The sequence below is a fragment of the Xiphias gladius genome, chromosome 19 (assembly GCF_016859285.1).
Source record: "Xiphias gladius isolate SHS-SW01 ecotype Sanya breed wild chromosome 19, ASM1685928v1, whole genome shotgun sequence".
NCBI lineage: Eukaryota > Metazoa > Chordata > Actinopteri > Istiophoriformes > Xiphiidae > Xiphias > Xiphias gladius.
In genome coordinates this window covers 28,332,329-28,351,113 of record NC_053418.1, presented here as the reverse complement: position 1 = coordinate 28,351,113, position 18,785 = coordinate 28,332,329, and the positions used below count along the sequence as shown (strand labels likewise).

The 18,785-nt window shown below is 39.4% G+C and overlaps 1 protein-coding gene across 2 annotated transcripts in view; it reads left to right on the top strand.

Annotated features, from left to right (window-relative positions):
* The first annotated feature begins 2,554 nt into the window (after positions 1-2,554).
* Positions 2,555-18,785, top strand: part of ehmt1a (euchromatic histone-lysine N-methyltransferase 1a) — a 36,056-nt gene continuing 19,825 nt past the window's right edge. Inside the window, exons 1-14 of one of the 2 annotated variants that reach the window (XM_040155556.1) lie at positions 2,555-2,706; positions 3,014-3,440; positions 5,528-5,633; positions 6,488-6,570; positions 7,397-7,619; positions 7,783-7,928; positions 8,389-8,532; positions 9,531-9,838; positions 9,998-10,081; positions 10,190-10,278; positions 11,246-11,352; positions 12,664-12,786; positions 16,775-16,876; positions 16,994-17,098. In XM_040155556.1, the coding sequence (XP_040011490.1) occupies positions 3,072-3,440; positions 5,528-5,633; positions 6,488-6,570; positions 7,397-7,619; positions 7,783-7,928; positions 8,389-8,532; positions 9,531-9,838; positions 9,998-10,081; positions 10,190-10,278; positions 11,246-11,352; positions 12,664-12,786; positions 16,775-16,876; positions 16,994-17,098 (1,989 nt within the window). In that variant the 5' untranslated portion in view covers positions 2,555-2,706; positions 3,014-3,071. Of the gene's footprint in view, positions 2,712-3,013; positions 3,441-5,527; positions 5,634-6,487; positions 6,571-7,396; positions 7,620-7,782; positions 7,929-8,388; positions 8,533-9,530; positions 9,839-9,997; positions 10,082-10,189; positions 10,279-11,245; positions 11,353-12,663; positions 12,787-16,774; positions 16,877-16,993; positions 17,099-18,785 lie in introns of both variants that reach the window. The other variant, XM_040155558.1, reaches the window with a different exon arrangement.

The window sequence follows — 18,785 nt, the reverse complement described above, 5'->3', positions numbered from 1 at the left end:
GTTCTGCTGTTACTAAAACTGTCTACATATGCATTTACCATGTACACTGATAAGACATGTTTGTATGATTACTATCAGGTGTGATTTTATTACGCCTTGTTCATGTGGTTTTACTCTTTATACTGAAAACGGCTTTTCGGCTAAATACCAGTTATAAATTATTATTCATAAATTCCATTCATGATGGAGCTGGGGAATTTAACATGTTCTTTAATTTTTCCCCTGCAGCATTGCCTGTGAATTACTTCATTACAAATTTTGCTGTGTCTCTTCTCATTTTTAAAATAACATAAGCAATTATTAGAACACTCTGGGTTGTATACTGACGAGCATGAATTTTTATCATGAGAATATTTGATGGATGGAGTTCACTGGAACTAAAATAAACCAAGCACCAACAAGCATGCTTAAGATTGGACAACTAATATGTTCAGCCACATACTGTACACAGTATATTGTACCTGGTTCCAAGCACTCCTTGTTCAATGCTTCTCCCTCCAGAGAGGGATGTGCACCCCTGGGACATGCAGGAGTGCCATGTTCACAGGTTTCCTGAACATGGTTCACCATGCTTTGCTAAATGCCCTCTATCACATCTCAATCTAGATTCATAATGGTACATAATGTCTGGCCTCTATATTTTCAGGTCGTCAAACTCCTCTCCTTTTCAGCATCCAAAGCATTCCCTAGAGCTGTTTCAGAACAGAAACAAAATGTTTAAATTGAAAATAACAACAACCAACCTTAACAAAACTACACACATCAGGATACATACTTTTACTAACATGCTAGATGTCAAAGAAATGGTTTGAAAATGAGAATATTTATGAGAACATTGTGGGCAGAGATTTACTATGTGTAGATTTGTTCTTGTGTGTCTTTACCTGCTGATTTTTGTAAGTGATAAAGGCTGACACTTGCATGTGTTGCCCCTCAAGAAACGTGATGCACCACTTTAGGCCCTCTACCTCACACCGAGGGGGGCTGTGGCTCAGGCGGTAGAGTGGGTCGTCCACTAACTGGAAGGTTCGATCCAGTCCACATTTCAAAGTGTCCTTGGGCAAGATACTGAACCCCAATTTGCCCCCGATGTGTCATCAGTGTGTGAGTGTGTGTGTAGAAAGCGAAGTTTGTATAGAAATGAGCACTGTATGAATGTGTGTGAATGGCAGTGGTGTAAAGCACTTTGCATGGTTGATGAGACTAGAAAAGGGCAATATAAGTGCAATGCATTTACCAGTCCAGTTACCAAGTGCTGCTTGGGACCTCTGAGCTCTGTAAAAACTTTATTCATTATCCTGGACAGCTAGGGCAAAAAGAGGTTGAGCCCCCTTAGGTACACCTTTACAATCTAGTCCTCACTGCCTGGCCGTAAGACATTATACTGAGAGATGTATCTAATATTTGGCCATACATTATGGAATTTGAGTTGCCATATGTATTTGCTGCAGAAATATATACACAGCTAATGCTAGATATGAGAATAAATTTACACTACCTGATGGACAATGGAAAGGTCTGAGGTTGCACTGTGAGCCACAAATGTACAGCACAGATGTTGGTTGAGGAGCCAGTGGAGAGAATAGCAGTGCAAACAATTGAACAAGCTATATAACTAGACTTCAGGGTTCTAATGTTAGCAAACTGAGGTTACCTCATCAAATGGTATGTTTGACAAAATAGAATGCTAATAATAACAATAACTATGTGAAACAAAACTCTAACAAGTGGGAAACAGTATTCAATTGCGGAACGGGCTTCGATACAACACCAGCAGCAGTACCAGAAGCAGCTGCTGACAGTGACACTGAAGCCTATGGCAGAGGATAAGGGACAAAATTAAGACCACAGAGAAGTCGATGACCTATTGACCTGGCCAATGATTAGCCGGCACTTCCGACTTCTTAGTGGTCTTAATTTTGTCCCCTATCCTGTGCCATGGGGGGTAACCTTATGTAAACAAAATAATTCACTATAATGACAAATGGTGATATACAAAGTAAAACCAGCAAAAAAGACCATTTCACTAAATTACAACCGCTCAGACTAATTACCACCTCCTACTGGCCAGTGCACTGAGGCAAAGACGACTCCTTTCCGTGGAGTTTGACACGTTGTGAGGGAAAAACAAGCGTTTTTAAGAGCAGTGCTCAAAACACCCACTTTCCCTCAGAATTTCTGCCCTCATGTCTCTTAAAACAAAAACAAAACAATAAAACAATTACTTTTAAAATGAACATTTAAAAAAAAAACTTAAACCTGTAAGTTGCTCTTTAATATAGGCAGTAGCTACAACTAACTAACTTGGGAAGTCTTTCCGAAACCTTCATTACGCGGTATTTTTTTTACACCCTAGATGCAAAAAAACCCGCCCCCACCCTGCCTCTGGTTGGCTCTGACACTGGCATTTTCTCCTAACCCTAACCACCTCACCACTCATCTCACCACTCATTACAACCAAGCCAATCAGAGGCATAGTATGGCGGGTCCTCGTCAACCTCCGGTGGAAAAAAAACCCATCGCCGTCAGAACATGAACGCAGCGCACACAGCTCGTCACGTGACGTGAGGGTGGGGGCGGAAATGGAAACTATTGTCTTCCTGTCCGTCCTCCCCATCTTCGTTCGGAAAAAGCCGCACCGACTGGAGCTGGCAGGAGTAAACTCTACTGCCTCAAGTTTCTACCACGGCCTCCTTTTAATTTTGGGTAATGTATGTAACGTGTTTTCGCTCGCTGTTTGTCTCATATGACTCCCTGCTTAGACTGCTGGTCCATCAGGCTGAATTTTGCTTTGCCTTTTCTTCCAATTTTTAAAACTCAAAGTAAGGTAAAGATGTGATAACTTTAGTTTTGGTGCACTATTCAATGTTTTGCATGTTGAATGCTGCAAAAATGCACATGCTGTAGGTACTGTGAGTAAGACAGAGTTCTTCATAGGGTTATTTAATTGTGTTTTTTTGTGGTCTGACTTGATGTTTTAAATACTGGAGTAAAAGTTGTTTCAACTCCTCAGGTGCTACTGAGGCCCCCACAGTCAGAGTGGCTTCAACAGTCAGGCCCTCAGGATAGCAATGGATCACAGTGGAACAAGTGAAGGGCCTGGGCCAGGCAGAAGACCCCCCATTCCCTCTGCTGGTACACCCATGGGTGCCAAGGGGCAAGTAGCACAGAGTGGTCAAAGGCCCAAAGTAAAGATAACTCCCTTCCACAGCTCACCTATAGTCAGCAGTGACAGAGCTCTCTGCAGCAAACAACCAGGAGCAGCTTCTGGGAAGCTGCTGGCATCTCCTGGCAGCCTGTTTCTGGATACATCTGGACGTCTGACTGCTCCACCTGTCAGAGAGAGACCCACTGCTGCTGCTGCTGGGAGCTCAGAGCAACAAACTCCCAGTTCAAGCTCAGTACAGGCTACAACAGCAGAAAAAGCACTTGTTGTCAAGGTAAACAGATATACAGATGTGCCTTTGAAGGGTGTTAAGCAATTTTATGTAAAATATTTCCGTAAATGATTCAGATCATTTCTAACCAAAGGTTAGGTGTCTTCTCATATTCACCAGTAATTCTCAGTGATAATATGAGTTATGAGGAATGTGTGCATGGACTAATACACTCTAAAATTAAAAAAAAATACTCGGAAGTGTAATTAATACCTAAAGACTATGGACATAGACCTTAAAAATGAAAGGGGTCGGTAAGTAGATATTGTTAAGGTAATAATAATTTGTTATTTAACCTTTATCTATATCAGAAAAATTTGAATGTTACAGCATCTGTTCAGTATGTTGCTCATAATAGAATGACTGTCAGTGAACTAGAGCTGTGGATGAATTAGATACTATGCAAGCCTTGTTTGTCCATTAATGCATCATTTATATGAGTACTAAGACATAACTCGTGCTTCAGCAATGAAAGAGGAACTGAATAATGGCTAATATGCTGTAATTACACATTTATTAGTCTGTGCCACCATTTAGCTTGTTTGACAATTAATTACTGCATTATCTAATTTCCATGCTTTTATTCAGAAGGATGCATACTCCAGAATATACAATATCAACAACAACGCCCCTAGACTGTGCACACAGTTTTATTAATTTGAGTTCTTGGGTTGCTAATCTAAATAATAACTTAATAACTTTTATGTGTGTAGCACTCTTCTTAAAACAGTTAAAATGCGCTTTAACAAAGGACATGAGATACAGTAATAGAATTAAACAGTAAAAAATAAACCCTGACAAATGATTTAAAGATAATACTTTATAAAATCATACTAGTCAGTTGAAAGGTAGTTTAAAAAGAATTAGCTGATGTTTAAAAGAAAATACAGATGTAGCAGTGTGAATTGTGAATTCATTACACAGTTTGACATGACAGCAAATGCATAGTCACCCTTAGTAGCAAATCTAGATTTAGAAATTGTGAGAAAAACTTTTTCTGCTGAACTAAGTTTGTGAGCTTGTACATATGATCGTAGCAGGCCAGGGATATAGCTTGAAACTAATCAATTTTGTGCTTTGTAAGTGATTAATAGAATATTGAACTGCAATCTGGAAGCATTGGGAAGCCAATGAAATGATGCTAAAGTTGGGGTAATGAGTTAAAGTCAGTTAAAGGCTGATCAGCTGCATTTTGGATGAATTGATGATGATTTAGTGCATTTTTTTACTAAGTGCAGAACATAGAGAGTTACAGTAATCCAGACGAGATGAAATAAAGGCATGAATATTTTTCTCCAGGCCAATGGGAGTCAGAAATTGTTTGATTTTTGAGATGGATACAAACAGGACTGAATAGCCTCTTGTACTTGGGTTTCAAAGTTCAGATCTTTATCAAAAATAACTCCCATATTTCTGACAGACAGCTTGGTTTTGGTTGGCATGAGTTCAAGTTTTCCATTAATTTTAGCCATCAGGATATTTGGGGCAAATATAATTATCGCTGTCTTATCCTTGGTAAGTGGGAAAGTAGCAAAGTTACAAGACATCAAGACTCAATATCATCAAAACAGTCTTTAAGCACAACCAAACTACAAGAATCAGTAGTGTGGACAGGAAGATATAGTTGTGCATCATCAGCATAAAAATGAAATAATGTGTTGTGTCTACCAATTATATGATCTAGGGGAGGCATATAGATTGATAAAAGAATGGGTCCCAGAATTGAGGTATACCGCAAGAATGTGTCAAAGACGGGGAAATGAAGCCACCAAGTTCAACAGAAACATTCCTGTCAGAGGTAGGACTTGAACCACTTGAGCCAAGCTGCTATCTAAAGACAGGCTCCTAAGGAAGTGCTGAATTTGAGAAAAAGTTGAAATCATACTTCTCACTAGAGGTAGACTGGTTATTAGGTGATATGCAGAAGATAGACAGAGGACTGTTTATATTAAAATAGTCAGTGTTGGCCCCATATAATAAGGTAACTCTCCATAATAATATACGTATGCTACATATATGAACTTAAATGTGTTTTGTTCTTGTCTTACGTATTTACTGAGTAAATAAAGTATGTTGTCTTCTCTCCAAAGCCTGAAAGCAGAAAGGCACCTCCACTTACCACAGAGCTTTGTCACAGCCAGAAAGGCAAAGGCAAAGAGAGGAGAGCTGCCTCCACCCCCGTCAAACCTCAGTCAGGTTAGCGGATCCTTTGTTTTGCTAACTCTATTAGTTTGGATCAAACTTTTAATGATCCCAGGTGGAAAACAGGTTGCAGCAGCAGCAGAGAGAACAATATGTACACTTAAGTAACAAGCAGCAGCATAACGTAACAGATTGCACTGAACTATAATGTGAGGCATTCATATTTAAGAATTATCACTGGATGCAACTTGTGTGCAAAAATACAATATCTCCAGAAGTTCTATTGTGTATTTTAAGTGATTCATATTAACATACTGTAATCTGTTTACTTCTTACAATCAGATTTAATGTTATTAAACTTTGTTTACATTTGTTTTCTTTCTTTTTGGATGAACTTTTCACACCATACTGTGTGACTATAATTTCCTGTTAGCTTGGGAATCTCCTTATTTGAAACTGCAGTGATGAAAATTTCTTACTGACATCAAGAAGTTTAAATGTTTCAGTGCATCTTCCTCCTATTTGTTAATGAAAGGTGTACTTAAAAGACAAAAATATGTTTAATATTGACAGTGTTTATTCATTAAAACCACGAGGCTCAGCCTAAATGTTAAATAATCTTTTGATTTTCTGAATACATGTGCTCTATTTAAAAAAACAAACAAACTCATTGTTTTAATGATAATAACAGTATTGTTGAAAGTTACAGCCCATTTATGTCAGCATTACATTGATTTATTAAATAATACTGTGTAATAACAGTGTTTCCATGTGCTAGTAATCAGTTTCTTGAGTACAAATTTTAGCCTTTATGTAACCTGTAGTCTCAGGTGATTAGAATTTTAGGCATACTTTTCAGGTGATGAATTTTGGCCGCCATCTTACCTCACTCTGTGTGCTCTTCCTAGCTGTGAAGAGGAAAAAGAGGAAGATGGGAATGTACAACCTGGTCCCAAAAAAGAAAACCAAGGCCCTTAAACAGCAGGAGAAGGCAGGTGCATTTATTTATTTATTCTTTTGTCAGACCTCCTAGCAGCCCACTGTCAGTAACTCAGAGAATCGCGTTAACTTTTATACAATGTTCATTTTACAGATTATGTTTATATCCTTCAGAGAGTGACAGGAAACATGGGGAAAGAAACTTCAGTCTTGGGTCAGAGATCAGTAATAGCATTTATCTGTTACTAGCAGCTAGCATATTCCGCTGTTCCTACCAGCCATGTCACTCCGAAGCAACTAAAAAAACAAAGCCTGCAGTGCATATGTGGACCCACTTAATGGAGTTATAATATCTGTATCTTGCTGTCACACTAATGCTTTAGTTCAAATAGAGCGACTATCTGTAGCCACTAAGTGTAGCCACTATGTGGGTGTATAAGCTACATGGTACCTGCCTGGTGAACCTGATATCTGGCATAGGAAGGCTGGTGACATGCTGTTTATAGGTGGCACATGCTGCGAGTTATGGCATCACTAAGCAGGCAAATATCTGATACAGGTTTGGGCTAAAAGCAGCATAAAAAAACACTGCAACAGTTCTTGTAATTGTAAAAAAGCACCAGCAGAAAAAATAATGTGAGAAAGCAACAAAAGTTTAGCTTATTACCAGTAAGCAAGCTATTTGTCTATGACAACTCCCATACTTGTCTTTATTCCCTGTCAAAAACCTGAATGTCCTGTTAGCCATATTCTGTTTCTGATGTTAAAATGAATTAAATGCGTGTTTTCTTGTTCCACTTGTTCCTTATACGTTGAGCAAAGGTTTGCTCGGAGATGGCAAACTAATTCATACAAATGTCACTCCTTTCTTCAACCAGAAAGAGGAGCCAGGAGCCAGTGCGGAGAAGAACCGAGCTGCAGCAGATGAAAAAGCAGTGATTCTACCAGAAGCTCTGAAGGTCAGAGAACAGACGGCTATCAGAAATGAATCGCTGATGGAAGCAGAATCAGGAGAAGGCAGCCATGTTGAATACACAGAGTTGGCTTTGGACTGTCTAGACCTGAAAGCTCAGGAAGAGCTGTTCTCCCCTCCTTTGTCAGGTGATTACAGCATATCAGTCAGTGATTTGACTTGATAAGATTCATCTAAGATCACTTAAATTCATTATGTCCCCTTTTTCTTCTGCAGAATGAATTGTTATAGGTCCCACAGGTTATTCTCTTGTCCTCATGTGTAGTGAAATAAAAGGATGTGTTTGTGCAGGTGTTGCAGTGGATGCTGAGGTGACAGAAACAGACCTGGCTGAGGAGTTACCTCTATGCTGTTGTCGTATGGAGACTCCTCACTGTGGAGGCAGCTTGTCTACATTGGATCAGACCTGCATGGCCATGGAGAGCACAGATGGAATGGTAAAGATCACCCGAATTAATAAAAAACACTACAATGTATCACTTTGATATTAGAGTTTCATTAAATATCAGATAAAATTCCCATCCAGTCACCAGAGACCTTTTCAACCAGAGAAAAATGTTACTGCAGTTTCTACTGGTCACCACTAGAGGTCTATAACAGACATACGCATGGACTTTCATATCAGTGGGGGGTGGGAGGATATCAGTGGAACACTGGAGCAGTTAAAGTGTCCCATGAACTAAAGCTGAATTTCATCCTCAAATCCAAGAATAGCTCTGGAAGGAAAACAATGAATACTTATAAGATATGATCAAACTGAAAAATATATAAAATCTGATGCTGGGTGAGGTTATTTGGAGTTCAAATGTATCAATGATTTTGGAACCCTACTGGTTTTAATGTTATAACAGTATGGTAGGTTATTTTGTGAATGCCTACTTGAGTATCTCTCCACAGCTGAGTCGTTGCCAGAGGCGAGTGATGAAGCAGGAAATGATGAGACCCTCTAACACAGTCCATCTGCTGGTTCTGTGTGAGGACCACCGGGCCGGCATGGTCAAGCATCAGTGCTGCCCCGGCTGTGGACTCTTCTGCAGGGCGGTGAGGGGAAACAGAGCACACTGGGAATGTAGAAACATCCAGGCTGGACATTAATACTAAACTATACATTCTTTATGTTAATGTATTAATATTAGAAATTATCGGGATTGCACTGGTTATCTGAGGGCAGATTTCAAGTAGAATCCATTGCTAAGAAACATTTTGGTCAGATTTCACACAGTCATGGATCAATATGGTTATATCATCATCCTTTATTTACTCCTCTTTTTTCCTGTGCCTTTTGTGGCTTTTTATTCATTTTCATTGTCTCTTTCTCCTCCTGGTCTTTCTTCTCCTTTGCCTACTTTTTGTTCTTTGTCTCCTTCTTTTAAACCCTCCTGTTTATCTAATCTTTCAATTTCTCTTCATTTTTACGTATTTCCGTGTCCTTCTCCCTCTCATCTCCTTTTTTTAATCTACAACAACAATATTGAATAATAATAATAATAATAATAATAATAATACTAAAGTAAAATAGATAGCTAAAAGTATTGGATCACTTGTTACAAAAGAAAGTTTTAAGTCACGGATAAACAGTAGAAATAGTCTGGTAGAAATAATTGATAAAATGTTGAAATAGATAGCTAAGAGTAGAGGATAAATGGTTGAAAATACTGCCGCTCCAAGTGGTGGTAGTGGGAATGCAAACTTTACCAAACCAACCTAAACACTGACAGTTCAACTGAAATTTTTTTTTTTAAACAATATCCATATTATATATAATTGATAGTGATAAATAATATAAGTTTAAAATCAATTCAAATAAACACAATTGGAACATAACAGTGGTGTCAATGAAGGAGTACTTGGTTGTATCCCACATGGTTGTGGGATACATCAGACAAAAAACGTTGGGAACAACTGCTTTCATTGTCTCAGGTGTTTGTTTCACCCTGACAAGAAGAACATTAAATTTGAAATGACTATTTGAATACTTTGAACATTTACATACTGAACTTCTTGATCTTAATGCCACATTTTCTTGGTCTGTTCCACAGGGCACCTTCATGGAGTGCAGGCCATATGGCAGCATCTCCCACCGCTTTCATCGTGACTGTGCTTCCATCTTGAAGGATTGCAGGTTTTGCCCCCACTGTGGAGAGGATGCCAGTGGGGCGAAGGAAGTCACGGTGCCAAAGACTGATCAGTCGCCCTCTGTACCCAGATCGAACCCCAGGCTGTCACTTCCAACTGTGCCCACTGTGGCCACCCTGCCATCAGGACCAACCACGCCTGCTGTTCCACAGATACTCAGAGCGAAGAAGACCAGCGAGCCTCAGAGGAACAGAGACGAGAGCCCAAGCAGGTAACACAGGAGTGATGCAGCTTATGTCATCATATCTGACATAGAAAAGATGGAGATACCACTTCTTTTTTGAAATCACTAAACTCAAACTTATTATAGGATAATTCCAGTTTATTACAACTGGAGTCAAAACTCTCACTGCTTGCTTTCTCTTTCCAGGTTAAAAGGCGAGGCTGTGTGTGCTGCAGATAGACAACCTAAAGAGTCATTGGAGAGCATCCTGATGGCACTGGATGATGAGAAGTAAGATTAATCCTGAAATATTTTGACATGAGATTGTAAAAAGTGTAGCATGGCACCACATTTTGCACTTGGATATAAATGATTTCTTAAGACCTTTATTCTTTTTAGCCTGAAACCAAAGAAAGTGAAATACCCCACCAGACAGCTGTACATCTCTTCAAAACAAGGAGACCTCCAGAAGGTCATTCATCTCTTAGGTAACTTAAATATGTTATTTGACATAAATAACAATAACTTAATGTACACTCACCGAGCACTTTAATAGGGACACCATACTACGAATGGGTTGGGCCTCCCTCTGCTTTCAAAACAGCCTCCGTTCTTCGTGGCCTGGATTCCACAAGATGTTGGAAACTTTCCTTTGAGATTCTGCTCCATGTTGAAACAACTGCAACTTATCCTTTCTACAGATTTGTCAGCTGCACATTCAGGTTGCCAATCTCCTGTTCTACCACATCCCAAAGGTGTTCTGTTGGATTCAGATCTGGTGACTGGGGAGGCCACTGAAGTACACTGAACTCATGTTCATGTTCATGAAACCAGTTTTCCTTGAAGTAGCCATTAGTAGATGGTAAATTGTGGCCATAAAGAGATGCACATGTGGGGCCATTAAGCCTCAGATTTCTGTTCTTAGCTGACAGAGTGGAACCCGGCGTGGTCTTCTGCTGTTGTAGCCCATCCACATGACCAAACAGTTGTAAAGAGTGGTTATCTGAGTTACTGTAGCCTTTCTGTCAGCTCCAACCAGTATGGCCATTCTCCTCTGACCTCTCTCATCAACAAGGCGTTTCCATCCTCAGGACTGCCACTCACTGGATGTTTTTTCTTAGTTTTGTTACACCATTCTGAGTAAACTCTAGAGACTACTGTGTGTGAAAATCCCAACAGTTTCAGAAACACTCCAACCAGCCCGTCTGGCACAAACAGTCATGCCACGGTCAAAGTCACTGACATCACATTTTTCCCCCATACTGATGTTTGATGTGAACAGTAATTGAAGCTCCCGACCTGTATCTTCAGGATTTTATACACTGCACTGCTGCCACATGATTGGCTGATTAGATAATTGCATGAATAAGGTGTTCCTAATAAAGTGCTTGGTGAGTGTATGTTTTTTTAATATGTGTATTATCACAGTTGTGTACCGAACTTTGTACATTACAGTTGATGGGAAGGACCCCAACTTTTTGATGGAGGGCCAAAGCAAACAAACGCCTCTTCATGCAGCAGCTGCTGAGGGTCACCAGGAGATCTGCCATATGCTGGTACAGGTGAGTAGACTGGGGCTTCAACACAGGTACTGCAAGGGGTATTTCTCAATAGAAAGTCAGTTCTCACTGGCCACAAATTCTAAGACTGATGCATATTTGGTCCTACCTCTGGGCCTTGGATTAAAAGCAGTTTATCAACTTTCTTAACTTAGGATATCACTTGTATCTCTGCGTGTATTTAGGAGAGCTCCAGACATGTCAACAGGAGGTGGCTTTCAGGCAGAGATGTGCATGCACATTCTGTGGGAGTAGAGAGATTTATGAATGAAAGTGAGGTTATTAAAAGATACCAATTAGGTTAAAAAATAAAATGATATGACAGGCGGTGCGTGGGATTCAAAAGAGAGCACATCCTCTCCAAGAAAAAACGAAAGGTCATTGCAATGTCACAGCAACAGGCAAATGTAGCTTTGAAACCGTGTTGATTTGGGTCTGTATCAGTAACAGGTTCAGCAGTAAGGAACCAAGATGCATTAATTCAAATTGTGGTTTCATTTATTTATTCATTGATTTATGTATCTGTTAAAAATTACAGATGGTAGAATGACATTTAAGAGAAATATTCCTGTTGTTGAGATGCATTTCCTAACCGTGGGTTTCTGTATGGAAATAAATGTTTGCCACACCTATAAGCACAGTGAGTTAACAGATGTAGTTAAAATGTGAATGAAACAGTGGAAGAGAAGATAAATTGCATGTTCGCCACGGAGAGGTGCACCACTGAATGTATGCTGACTTGAATCCTTACTTGAACTAAATTGATACCAGTTTAAAATTTTAATGCCTTTGTGGCCAGAGGCATTATTTTTTTGGGTTGTCTGTCCGTCCTTCCGTATGTGCGTCCTTCCATCTGTCTGTCCCATTCTCGTGAATGTGACAACTCAGGAATGCCTTGAGGGAATTTCTTCAAAATGGCACAAATATCCACTTGGACTCAAAGATGAACTGATTAGAATTTGTGGAATTCATACACTCATTATGATAAAGTACACTTAATACCTTTTTATGAAATTCCTTCAAAGTCTTTACTACATATATTATATGAGTCTGGACAGACATGGATGTAAACTGCAACTTAGCTGCAGAGGCATACAACCGTGAGACGGCAATTATAGTTTGCTATAGTCTATAGCAAGAGAAATTAGTTTAATGTTTTAAAGCTGTAGCAGACAGTGCTACATTTTGGCTAATAGCTATAATTAACTGTAACCAAAATGTTCGCTGCCCTACCCAGAAACCCTTCTGTTGATGTCAGTGTTTTACAGTAATTAGTGATGTTTGAGCACTGTGTGTATGTGTGTGTTCACATAGGCCGGAGCCAACCTGGACATGTTTGATGAGGAGCAGAGAACACCACTGATGGTGGCCTGTGAAAACAACCGTCTGGACACAGTGAAGTACCTGCTCAGAGCTGGAGCAGCCATTGGCCACAAGGTGAGTCAGCACACAGTCAGTCTGTTTTCCTATCAGCCTGATGTGCGCTCATGTCAAATTCATCTTCTTCATCCATCACTCCGTCCAATCTCGCTCTATCAACTGCTGCCACTGCTCAGTCCTTTTGTAGTACTAATTTTAAAGTTACAAATTACTATTATTATTTTTACCACCTGAAAAACATTGTCAGTGTTTGATTGATGATGTAGCAGCACACATACTGAAATAATCAAAACTAGTTTACATTGACAGATTTTTGAACCTTAGATGGTCGGAGAAGACAAAAGTATTTTATTAAGATATCTGACAGTTCAATAGGTTAAAGGGCAACACAAGAACAGAAGTGGCATTGATGAGAAATTGGAAATGAAAAAAAAAAAATTACACAATTAAGCAATTCATATACTTTGGTAGTGTTGGATAATAAATGAAGATAAATCAACTGAAAATAATTAATTAGATTAATTTGATTCACATTGTTTGGTCTGCAGATGTGGGACAGACACCCCAAAGCACTGGAAAAGAAGGCAGTGTCACTGACAACCTCAGTAAAAGCCATTTGTGTGTTACAGTGAGAGACATCTCCTTTGCATAGAGTTGATAAGGTTGTTGATTGTACTTTGTGGGTTGTTTACCCACTTCTCTTCAATGGCTTTGCAAAGTTTTTGGATATTGACCGACAAATGTGGCCGCACGCGGCAGTCCAGGACATCCTGAAAATTCTGAAATGATTTCAGAGGCGGTGTATAGTGGAGAAATGGATGTCCAATACTTGGCTGGCAGCTCTAGTGGGCATTCCTGCAATGACCATGCTGAATGCATGATATCTCAGAATTTGTGGCATCTGAGACATGATGTGCTGCAAACAGGTCTTTTGTAGACATCTTTCATATGCCACACCTGTCAGATATTTGGATTACACAAATCTGCAAAGTGTACGAAACTTTATCTTGTACAGTGCTTTGATATGAGTAATTGTTGACAAAAAATATGAAACCAGAAGCAAAAGTGTTTTGTTCAGTATAGGGGCACCCTGATAGTCGAATATTTAAGGCACATACCACATGATGTCACATCAATTCCGGCTGGAGATCTTTATTGCATGTTATATTTCTCTTTCTCTCTTTTCATGTTGCCTATTTCTCTACACTGCTGACTTTCAAATAAAAGAAAAGTGCCAAAAAAAATGATCCTTTCAAATTTCACACAGTAGCATACATTCACTGAGTACTTTATTGGGAACTTGCAAACCTCCCTCTTCATGCAGTTATCCAAACAACCAATCATGTGGCAGCAGTGCAATGCATAAAATCATGCAGATACACGTAAGGAGCTTCAGTTGATGTTCACATCAAACATCAGAATGGGGAAAAATGTGATGTCAGTGACTGTGACCATGGCATGACTGTTGGTGCCAGACGGGCTGGTTGGAATGTTTCTGAAACTGCTGATCACCTGGGATTTTCACACATAACAGTCTATAGAGTTTACTCATCCAGTCAGCTGCAGTTCTGTGGACAGAAACGCCTTGTTGATGAGGGAGGTCAGAAGAGAATGGCCAGACTGGTTGGAGCCGACAAAAAGGCTACAGTAACTCAGATAACTACTATTTATAACTGAGGTGAGCAGAAAAACATCTCCGAATGAAAAACAATGCAGATGGACTGTAACAGCAGAAGACCACGTTGAGTTCCACTCCTGTCAGTCAAGAACAGAAGTCTGAGGCTGCAGTGGGCACAGGCCCACTGAAACCGGTCAGCTGAAGACTGGAAAAACGCATCCTGGTCTGCTGAATCTTGATTCCTGCTGAGGCATGCAGACGGTAGGGTCAGAATTTGGCATCAACAGCATGAATCCATAGACTCAACCTGCCTTGGTTGGTGTTGGTGGTGTAATAATTTGGGACATGTTTTCTTGGCACACTTTTGGCCCCTTAATACCAATCAATCATGGTTTGAAGGCCACAGCCTATCTGAGTATTGTTTCTGGCTATGTGCCACTTTATGGCCACAATTTACCATCTTCTAATGGCTACTTCCAGCAAGACAATGCTCCATGTCAAAAGCAAAAGTTGTCTCAAACTGGCTTCATGAACATGAACATGAGTTCAGTGAACTTCAGTGGCCTCCCCAGTTACCATCTCTGAATCCAATAGAACACCTTTGGGATGTGTTATAACAGGAGATTGGCTGCATGAATGTGCAGCTGACAAATCTGCAGAATGATCATGTCAACACGGAGCAGAATCTCAAAGGAAAGTTTCCAACATCTTGTGGAGTCCAGGCCACAAAGAACGGAGGCTGTTTCGAAAACAAAGGTGTTCCTAATAAAGTGCTCGGTGAGTGGAGTAACACAATGAGGCAGAGAAACATAAATTCAACCAGTTAGGCTAGCATGTCCACAGAAGCCAGTGCAGCAACCACATCCACTTCAGTCCAGTTTGGTCCCACACAGACTAGAGACACATTTTGCAATGATTTGATCACACTTTAGTCTAGTCTGAGGCTAGTATGCAAAACTGGGCTTTGCTGTATTTTTTTCCATTGTTAAAAAAAATGGAAGCAAATTTGCACCAGCTCTTGTAGAAAAATAAATTGAGGAGAGACAGAATATTTCCAAAATGACATGCTGTATTAAATTTTGGGCTAAAATCATACGGTGAGCAAACAAACTACAGTATATCAATTAATAATTATTGCTTTTCAGACTTTACAACCTCTTCCAACACTAATTTGGTCACACTGGAGATGCTACTTTGCAAAATAAGGCCTGTCGTACAAGTCACGAACAGAACTGATAATATAATGCCTTAATTTGAATGAATTTGGGTCTTAAATATGATATTGAAATAAACTAAAATAAAATCTGTAACAAAAACTTAATGCAAAACGAATAATCTGTTCACCGCATCATCATCATGGCTCATCAATTTACTGAGATTTTTTTAGATTATAAGATTTTATTTGCATATTCTAGCACAGAATCTTCGGATGTGTAGTTTATTAGCTTTTAGGAAAATTCTCTCATTTACAGAGTTGACTCAGGGTGTTGAATCAGGTGTCTGTACATTATCATCCTCTTTTGTACATGACAGTGTAACATTACCTACTGTAGACTATAACATTCTCATCTAATATCTCAGACTCACATCCCCTCATCTGCCTCACATATTCGTCATGGACTGCTTTGTTACAGTACAGCGCTGGTCTGATGACATGTCATTGATAGTTATACTAGTGTGTATACAAAGTTTTTTTTAAACTGGTCATTTTGTGTGCTGATTTTCAACTTGAAGTTGAAGCTTTGCAGTGTGAAGTTTTTCTTTATATTATTTTGCAATATTTTTGTGAATCAAATTTCCAACAAACAGTGGGAACAGGTACACACATATGGTAATTCTAGGGCCATCGACATGCTAATTATGAAATCTCAAATAAAAACTCTTAACTGGAGGCTTGTCCACTTAAGAGAGGGGAGCTGTGGAGTCGGGTGATGATTCTTTGTGGGCTTGTCCCTAGGAGCAACAACATTAACATGGGTAACCATTTGATCCATTGTTTATATAAAAAAATTGAATAGTAAAGCTTTAAATATGATTTTGTCAGTGCAATATATGTCAGAGGTAAACTTTCATGGTAGAATATAGAGTATAATTATATAGAGTCCTCATAAGCACGTGATTGCTCTGGGGAAAGGAAGACTCTCTAAGTGATCGTCTTGTGAAAAGTACAACATTTTAATTAGGCTCTAATTTAGGCTCTAAGCCTAAATAGGCTCTACAGGGTGGGAGAGGATTAGGTACAGTTGATTTCGAAACTGTTAGACACAGTTCTCATCATTACATTTTATAATATTTTCCAATGTCCTATTTTATCCACAAGTTTTAACTCATGGAGTCCAGATGCCAATGAAATGCCCTTTCTTTTGAATTTTAACAGTGGTGGCAGCAGTGCAGTGTTGTTCAATGTGAATCATGTTGTCATCCCAGGATATCATGGGTTTCACCTGTCTTCATCTGGCAGCTAAACTGGGACATTATGATATCGTCCATCATCTGCTCTCTAAGGCTTCCAAATACATCAACTGTCAGGTAAAAACATACATTACATCATTTACTAACTGCTGTTAAATGCTAAATGCTGTGTAAATAAATAGTCATGTGCTAGTGTAAATCTTTGCATGAGTTTTACAGCTTGTGTCTGTGCAGGATGATGGGGGATGGACTCCTATCACCTGGGCCATTGAGTATAAACACAAGGAGCTGGTCCACCTGCTGTTGGCCAGAGGGGCCGATGTTAACATCAGAGACAAGGTCAGTTCACAAGACACACTGTTTTACAGCTGTACCCCTCACACACACTTTTTGACACACTATAACATTCTGTTTTCACACTTCATACAGTATTGCATTTCGTCAAAGTCAAGGGTAACTCTCTGAAAAGTTTGATCTCGTGGGATGCTATTTTTTTTTTCTTTTTTTTTTTTACCACTGAACAGTGAAATTTAAGTACAGTACACTGGAGAACCAGAATGGCAGTGGGTGCTGTGTCACCTTGATCAAGGAAAGAGGTATATCTCAAATTAGAGGTATTTCTAATTTAGACAGGAAGGATATCACAATATTTCATTAATTGTATCATTTATGCTGAACCATGCCTTGCAAAAATTATCTCAGAAGACCTCAAGATCAAGAATTGTTGATTTGAATAAAGCTGAAAAGGGTTACAGAGTAATCTCAAAGAGTTTGGATATTCATCATTCCACAGTCAGAAAAACTGTCTATAAATGGAGTACGTGGGCATCAGGCTAAGATGACTCTAAAGGCAAAAAACAGAATGATGAATGAGGTAAAAAAAAAAAAACCAAGAGTAACAGCTTTAGGCTTAAAGGAATAATAGGAGCAGGTTAAGACCTCTGTTCATGAGTCCACTATATGTAAATCATAGGGTTAGCGTTAGGGTAAGCCCGTTAGATGGTTCTTTCAAGATGTGTTTTACTATGTTGCAAGGTATTGTAAATGCTTTGGTTTCATTGGCTAAACTGCAAATACACTGCATGCATGGTCAGGAAGAAAACCACATTTGAAAAAATATTGTGAAGGATCATGATGCAACAGGGAAAAAAATCCTCTCAAAAAATTGAATGAAAAAAATCAATCAATCTATCCCTGAATTCTGTCCAACAGTACTGTTGAAATGAAATTAAATAAAAGTGAGTAGACCTGTGATATCCAATTAGGGCTGACTACATTAACAAGGTTATAAAATAACCTGTCAACACCACATGTACCATGGCTCCACATGGTAAGGAACTGCCTCAGCAAGTAAGATTGTGAGGGTACAAGAGCATCAGAAGGCTACTGAACATAAGCCGAAACACAGTTGCAGCAAAGGTGATGCCACGCAAATGGGAAGTGCTTCTGACTTTGCCCAAGAATTATCTGTGGAAAATGGTGTTTTCAGTGAGTGATCAGGCAGTGTTAAGGACTTTGCATAAAGAGAGCCTCTATGGACGGCGTCTAAGAGGAAAAGGGTTGCTCTCAAAACTGCACAAAACTCTGCCAAAGAACATGAAAAGAAGCCTGATGAATGTTGGCGTGGACCCTGCCAGGAGTACCACAGTGACTGCATAGTGCCGACTATTAAACACGGAGGTGGGAGGGTGCTGATATGGGGCTGCATGAGTGCAAAAGATGTAGGGGAGATGACATTTATAGATGGTACTAAGAAGGAAAGTTTGTATAACAGATTACTGTATTAAAAGATGACTCCCAGTCTCTCGGCAGGAGAAGAATCTTCCAACATAGCAATGATCCCAAACACACTGCAAAAATATCAAGAGTTTTTAAAGAAGAAAAAAATGAACTGTGACCTGGCCAAGTATGTCCCCTGACCTGAATCCAACAGAAAACCTTTGGAGTATTTTAAAAATAAAGGTAGATCAACAAAACCCATCTTGCAAAGAGCAGCTAAAAAAGTTAATCTGTGAAGAATGGCAGA